The sequence below is a fragment of the Nicotiana sylvestris genome, chromosome 9, assembly GCF_000393655.2.
Source record: "Nicotiana sylvestris chromosome 9, ASM39365v2, whole genome shotgun sequence".
In the NCBI taxonomy this organism is placed as follows: domain Eukaryota; kingdom Viridiplantae; phylum Streptophyta; class Magnoliopsida; order Solanales; family Solanaceae; genus Nicotiana; species Nicotiana sylvestris.
In genome coordinates, this window is record NC_091065.1 from 61,255,072 (window position 1) to 61,263,195 (window position 8,124).

General features: G+C 37.9%; 1 protein-coding gene across 1 annotated transcript; it reads right to left on the bottom strand.

The window, feature by feature from the left end:
• Positions 1-5,868: 5,868 nt before the first annotated feature.
• On the bottom strand, positions 5,869-7,726 carry LOC138877654 (uncharacterized). Its single transcript, XM_070157281.1, has 4 exons — positions 7,622-7,726; positions 6,757-6,876; positions 6,249-6,585; positions 5,869-6,134 (listed from the first exon to the last, which is right to left on the bottom strand). Exons 1-4 carry the CDS (start codon positions 7,724-7,726, stop codon positions 5,869-5,871), a joined length of 828 nt encoding a protein of 275 aa, XP_070013382.1.
• Between the last annotated feature and the right edge of the window lie 398 nt (positions 7,727-8,124).

Consider the following 8,124-nt stretch of genomic DNA (forward strand, 5'->3'; position numbering starts at 1 on the left):
AACTCGGGTTACTGATAATCAAAAGAATATATGAAAGAAAGTAATTTGGCTAGCAATAATATAATCAGAAGAAAAACAAGTAAATCAATATATTCAGATAGTATTTCGTGTCCCTACAATTGATCAGTTATCTCCCTTTTATATTTGAGAGATATGCGTTTTGCCCTTGTCATAATTAGGCTATTATGAGTAATTAAAGACATTGAATGCTACGTTACACAATCATTGTATTTAATACAGATTCTCTAATGTATTCAGTATTTAATGCTCATTAAATACTGTATCTGTACTCTCATATATTGTCAGATTCATTCCCCTTGATTCCTGGACCTAAATGACTTAAATAGATACGGGCGCCGAGTCCTTTGAATATCTGCCCGTGCCTCTTCCTTTGCCTTTGCTCGTATCTGTTGCAATTCGTGTCTCTTTGCCAGCTGTAACTCTTTGACTAGTCTACGTGTCTTGACACGTCATCTTTATTCCACTTTAATATGTAAACTCAATTTTTTCCAATACAGATAGTCCATCCACTTACCACTTATTCATCAATTGAATATTTGGGAAGTGGATTTCATTAAAAAGAGAATTTTTGTCACCATTAATGCTATGACAAAATTGACGTTTCAATTGTCACTTCCATTTAATGCTCTTCACACGTGTCACCTTTTCATTAGTTCTGCAGTTTTGCAACCCCTTTTAAGGCTTTTTCACATATCCACTATTCACGAAGCGTCAATTATCATTATTATAGTACTTCCATCATTACATTTTTTCCTTCAGTGGTTGCTTATCAGTATAAATATAATTTCTTTCTTTGTCTTTTCCACATAAAGTTTACTGGATATTCAATCTCTCAAATCCCTGTTTGCTTCTTCATCGTATCATCCTCCTTCGTCATGTCTTCTTCAAATTCTAACCCTAGAAGGGTTTCCATAGTTGATACCTTCCCTAATGCCCCCATTAGAAGTAGAAGGAGAGGTAGGCTCCGTAATTTAGGATTTGTTCGTGGTTCTTCCACTCCTTTACCTAGTTCTGGTCCTTCTTCTAGAACTAGGGGTTCACTTTCACAAAGATCTTCTTCAAGAGGTAAAGAACCTTCTGAACCTCTTCGTGAGCCTAAATTAGAGGAGATAGTTCCTACGGAACTATCTTCTCTTAGGAACCAAGTCTCTAGTTTAGATCGTGTTGATATTTATCCCACTCAAATTACAAAAGGTTTGATTTCTGTAGTTCGTAGAGACTGTCATTGGAGTAGTGATTTCCCTATTATTATCCCTAATCCAAATCAAAGAATCACCTCTTACATGACAGGGTTTTCTTTAATTTATACATACCCTTTCACCTTAGGGTTTAGACCATCTATTGACCATGTTATTCTTGAGTTCTGTCGTTTCTTCGATGTTTGTTTGGGGTCAAATTGGCCCAATCATATGGAGGGTTATTGCCTGTTTGAGGCATTTGATCAACACAACTGGTGTTCCCTTTACTTTCCCTTATTTGATTCACCTTTACTCCCCTAGACTCTTCCGCAATTATGTTTTCACACAAGTAACCAGGAGCAAGAGAGTTTTGGTGAGCCTTGAGGATGACAAAGACCATGGCTGGTATGCCAGGTTTGTTGCTGCCCCCACTGTTGGTTTAGTGGGTGATGATAATGTTCCCTTCCCTGAGAAGTGAAATTTTGCACGTAAGTCTTTTTAACTTTCTCGTATCTTTTTTTTCTTCAAGTTTGTCAACTTTTCTAATTTTGCTTTTTTTAACAACCATGGGAGTTGTGGAAGACGTTTCTAATTTTCGTGATTGGGTAGACAAGTTATTGAGGACCGCACCAATGGATGGTAGGTCTTGGAAGACACTTTCTAACCGTTTTGGTTGGAAAGTAAAAACTCATGGTAAAAGATTTTATTTTATTTCATCTTTTCGTGTATTTTTTTTATTGCACTAATTTCAATACATCTTTTTATCAAGATTTGCTATTCGTGGAGTCACTACCGAGGCAGTCGCGGCTTCCCGCATCTCTTTGGAAAGGGCTCAAGAAATAATCTTGGGTTCTTCTGCAAAAAAGAAAAGTCGTTGCCGTTGAGGAACAAGACTCTGAAGAGGAGGAAGACGGGGGCTCTTTGGTGACAAGGCCACGAGCTCGAAGACGCATCATTTCTGATGATGAAGCAGAGGTATCCCCCCGTCGTTCTGTTCCTCTTACCGAGTCTTCTGAGACTCCGGTACTGATTCCTGATGATGACGTTGCTCCTGTTGCTGCTCATGACTCTGTTGAGCAGCTTTGTATTAGCGGGTTTGGTAGTGAAGGATTAGGCCCTGTTTTAGATGAAGTACCCTTGGCTTCTTCTTCGACACCCGTGTCTGTAACTCATTCTTTGCCAGTCTCGATTGTTCCCATTCCTCCCCAGACTATTTTTACTAACTCTTATGTTCCTCCTTCGACAATTCCTCATCCAAACATTCATCGCACTGAAGTTGGCTCCTTAAGTAGGAGTGCTGCTATGAGGCGAGTAGTCATTGAAGTCCCTGCTGAGGGCAGTCTCTTAAGGAAATCAGGTCAAGCGATGTATGGCTAGAGCCTTTAATGGGCCCAATTGAGAAAGCTAAGCTAGAGAGCCATAGTTCCGTGACCCTGATGAATGATATTGTGCACGCCACTTTGAAGGTATTCCCTTTCTCTTTTTTCTTTTATTTTGTAATTTTTCTATCTTTGAGGATTCTTATTTCCTTTTCCTCTTTTTAGGCCAACCTTATCGGCACAGAGATGATGAAAAGAGTTGCCCACTAAGATCAATTAGTGCGTGATTCTCAGTTAGAGGTGTGCAATTGGAGGGAACAATTTGAGAGCTTGAAAATTCATGTGGAGTATTTAGAAGAGTGTAAGAGTATCTTGGAGCAGCAGGTACGAGCTTTGACTTCGGAGTTGGCGGTTGAAAAGGCTTCCTCAAGCCAAGCAGATAAAGAAAAAACTCACCTTGAAGCTTCATTCTCAGAGCAGCTGTCCAAGGCTAGTGAAGAAATCAGAGAGTTGAATGCTCTTTTGAGTAAACAAGAAGCTTACACTGGGGATCTCGTACAAAATTTGACTCAGGCACAAGAAAGCCTTCGAGCTTCTTCTGATAAGGTGCTGCTTTAGAAAGCTCCCATGCCTCTCTCCTGACTTCTTACACATCTGCCTTGGCTGAAAATGAGAAGTTAACAAACAAGATTGCTGACTGGGAAAGGGATTATGAGATCCTTGAAGATAAATCTGCTATTGAAGTAAGTTGAGAGTTTTTGAATTCACGCAGTGATACCCTAATTGAAGCTGGCCAAGAAAATTTCAACTTGGAATCTGAGTTGGCTAAAATCAATGAAACTATTGAGAAAGCTCAGCAAACTCAAGATTTTCCTTCTCCCATGGCCGAAGCTTCCACGAATGTTGAAGTCGATATGGGTATCCCAACTATTTCAAGCCCAGTTGAGCCTGTTGCTGCAAGTCAAGTTGAGCCCGCAACTATTAATACTCCTACCTGAGTTGAACCCGTTGCTGTTGATGCTCCTGCTTCAGTACCTTCAACTTCTCAATGACCAGCTTTAGTTGTTTGAATATCTTTGTTTTTGTTTTATTCGGAAAATTGTGATCAAACCCTTGGTTTCATTTGAGGGTTTATTTTGGAAACGCAAGTCCCCAGACCTTTTCATGGGGCAATTTGTATAAACAATTCGTAGCTTTATAACTTAGTTCGTACTTAGTCTTAAGTTTTTTTTAAAAAAAAAATATTAAGAAGTTTTTTCGTTATTATCTTGAACTTCTGTTTACTTTATTCTTGCCTTTATTTATAAGGACTTACAAAATAATTTGCATTTTTATTCTTCAAAAATGCTTCTGTTAACCTCATGACTAATTAATTTGAACATGAGTTTTATAAAAGAGGGCCCTTTTATATTCGACACTTAATGAAGAAGACGTCTCAACTTCATAATGGTGTTTAACATACGATAAAAGAATAGGAACACACATGTTTCTTTGAAAAAACTTTGACAAGTTTTTATTTGAACCTTGTCTAGTTTTGAATAACTCTTTACATGTATTTGAATTACATCTATAACTTTCTCGTAACTGCTTTTCTTGTAACAGATTTAAAAAAGTAAAAATAATAAACACGAGGTTTTTATTTATAACCCATTTCAGTACATAGCCTTTACCCTAACTATAATAAGGTTTTCTTTGGCCTTAGTTCGTGACTTCATGATTTTTACTCTGCACTTGACTTTTTCAGGCTGAACTTTGGTTTTTCTCAATCTTCTTTGCCTTCTTTATACACATGCTTGTGTATATTATGTAGTCCCCCAAGTGTTTGAGTGTTGACGTATGAAGCCTCGAGCACTTGATTATTCCTCTTATTTGGTCCTTTCCCTGAAAAAGGAAAAACATACGAGACTCGAAGATACGATTACAGATGAAGACTACTTAACCCGTTTTGAATTTCTATCAGAATATTTGTAACCCTCGGCCGGAAAGTTTAATTCCACGTGCTTTGAAAGTCGTGACTCATCATTTAGTACGGGTTAGCTTTTTGCCTATCATCTAAAATCATTAGTAAAATTTTAGCAATTCGAAAATAGAATTTTAAAACATAGATACCTGACCGTGGATATTCCTTAGAAGTAGTATCTCTTCAAATGAACAACATTCCAATGTGAAGGTAGTATTTTGTCATCCATTGTTTCCAGTTCGTATGGTCCTTTACCTGCAATATCATGAATTCTATAGGGTCCCTCCTATGTTGGACTTAATTTACACGCATTAGCTGCCTTCATAGATTGGAAAGCCTTTTTGAGCACGAAGTCCCCAATTTTGAAGAATCTGAGGCGTGCTCTTCGGTTGTAGTACCGTTCTATGACTTGCTTCTGTGCTGCCATTCTTATTAATGTAGCTTCCCGTCTTCCTTCAAGTAAATCAAGATTTACACGCATTTCTTCATCATTAGACTCTTCTGTTGCCTTCGTAAACCTCGTACTTGGCTCTCCTATCTTAACGTGAATTAAAGCTTCTGCTCCATAAACCAACAAAAATGGTGTTTCTCCTGTACTTGTTTTTGCGATTGTGCGATATGCCCATAAAACACCAGGTAACACTTCTAGCCAATTACTTTTTTATTCCTCTAAATGCTTCTTCAAATTGTTGATAATGACTTTATTTGTTGATTCTACTTGCCCATTATCCACCGGATGATAAGGCGTAGACGTAATCCTTTTAATCTGCCAACTTTGAAAGAATTCCGTGTTTTGAGCTCCTATAAACTGAGGGCCATTATCGCACACGATCTCCTTTGGTACACCGAATCGGCATATGATATTCTGTCAAATGAAATCTTTCACTTCCTTTTCTCGTACCTGTTTGAATGCTCCTGCCTCTACCCATTTAGTAAAATAATCAGTGAGTACGAGCAAAAATTTTACCTGTCCTTTTGCTTGTGGTAATGGACCCACGATATCCATTCCCCATTTCATAAAAGCAATGACCATATGTAGTAACTCCACAGGTCTATGCATATTGTTACCGTATCTTTGACATTTATCGTATTTAGCCACGACACTCTTTGCTTCTTCTTCCGTTTTAGGCCAATAATACCCTGCCCTAATTAGGGTTCTTACCAATGATCTTCCTCCTGCGTGGTTCCCACAATGCCCCTCGTGTATTTCCCTCATTACATACTCCGTTTGAGAAGGTCCGAGGCATCTTGCTAAGGGACCACCAAATATTTTTCGATAAAGATTGCCTTGCTTTAAGCAATACTAGGCAACCTTTTTTCGAATCTCATGAGATTTTTTCTTATCACCAGAGACGGTACCATACTACAAAAAATCAACAATCTCGTTCCTCTAATCCCACATTAAGTTATTAAAATTTATCTCATTCTTGTCGGGGTCTAGAACTGAATGAAATAAATGAATAACTGAAGCATTTGCATCACTTGCCATGTTAGCCGCAGATACGAGATTAGCTAGGGCATCTGCTTCAACATTTTCATCCCTTGGTGTTTGTGTAACTTTCCAATTTTGAAATTGTTTTGTCAAATCTCGTACCTTTTCCAAGTACTGCTGCATCCTTGCTTCCCTGGCTGTATAAGTCCCCAGCATTTGATTAACTGCGAGTTGTGAATCACTCTTGATTATAATCTAATTTATGCCAAGTTCTCGTGCCAGTTCTAAACCTGCAATCATAGCCTCATATTCTGCCTCATTGTTAGTTATAGAATGACATTTGATAGCTTGTCGAATGGTTTCACCCATAGGTGGTACCAATATGATCCCTAAACCTACACCTTTTACGTCAGATGAACCATCAGTGAATAACGTCCAAGTTCCTAGGTTAGCTCCATTGAACACCTGTAATTCTTTTTCTGCTTCTAATTTCATCCCTTGGCTAAAATCAACCACGAAATCAGCTAACACTTGAGATTTTATAGCAGTTCTAGGTTGGTATGTGATTTCGTATTCACTCAATTCTATAGCCCACATAGCCAATCTACCTGATAACTCATGCTTATGCAATATATTACGTAAGGGATAAGCAGTTACTACGGCAATAGGGTGACACTGAAAGTAAGGTCTTAATTTCCTAGATGCCATGATTAATGCAAGTGCAAGCTTTTCTAATTGAGGATATTGTGTCTCTGCATCTAACAAAGATTTACTAACATAATAGATCGGATATTGTTTACCTTGGTCTTCTCGGACTAAAACAACACTTACCGCTACTTCAAAAACAGCAAGGTAAATGAGAAGTTTTTCCTCAGCCTTTGGTTTTGCCAGCAATGGTGGATTTGATAAGTACATTTTCAAATTTCTGAGCACTTGCTGACATTCCTCATTCCATTCAAAATGATCCTGCTTTTTAAGAGCTGAAAAGAATTTAGAGCATTTTTCTGATGATTTGGAAATGAATCTTCCCAAGGCTGCAATTCTTCCAATTAATCTCTGAACTTTTTTTTTTACTTGAAAGCATATCAGGGATTTCTTCAATGGCCTTAATTTGTGCGGGATTCACTTCAATACCACGGTTAGAAACAAGAAAAACTAAAAACTTACCTGATCCAACACCAAATGCACATTTCTCGGGATTTAACTTCATATTAATTTGCGCAGAATTTGGAAAGTATCAGACAAGTGTGATATGTGATCTCTCGAATGCTGAGTTTTAACGAGCATATCATCTATATAAACCTCCATAGTTTTTCCCAAATGTTCTTGAAACATTTTAGTAACCAGCCTCTGATATGTTGCACCAGCATTTTTGACACCAAAAGGCATTACTTTAAAGCAGTAAGTCCCTCTATCTGTTATAAATTAAGTTTTTTCTTCATCTCCCGGATCCATTTTGATCTGATTATAACCTGAATATGCATCTAAAAAGCTTAATAGTTCATGCCCTGCAGTTGCATCAATCAGCTGATATATATGTGGTGGGGGAAATGAATCTTTAGGGCAAGTTTTATTAAGGTCTGTGTAATCTACACAAACTCGCCACTTACCATTCTTCTTTGGAACTACGACAGTATTGGCTAACAATTAGGATACTTTACCTCGCAGATGGATCCAATCATTAGCAATTTTGAACCTCTTCTTGAATCACCTGATTCTTGAAAGTTCCTTGCTTTCTTTTCTTTTGCTTGACAAGAGGGTATGATGGGTCTTCATTTAATTTGTGAGTCATCACCTCCGGTGGTATCCCTGTCATGTCAGAGTGGGACCAAGCAAAATAGTCTACATTAGTTTTTAAAAATTCAATTAACTTACCTTTCATGCCTTGGCTAAGATTGGCCCCTACGTAGACTTTTTTATCAGGCCATTAAGCAAATAACACAACAAGCTCCAATTCCTCAATTTTTGTTTTGATATTTTCATTTTCTTCTGGTTCTCTAATGGTGTCAGGCCCTGAATCCACACCTGTTCGTCCCTGTTCAGTTGAAGTTTGTGTTGTGGTGCCCTCAACTGTCTTTTGTGTTTGCTATTTTCCTTCATTTTTCGTACTTGAATTTTCTATAGAATTGATGCTCCTAGATGTATGTTGATCTCCACGAATTTGACATACTCCTAGGGTGATGGAAATTTAATGACTTGATGCAAGGTTGAAAG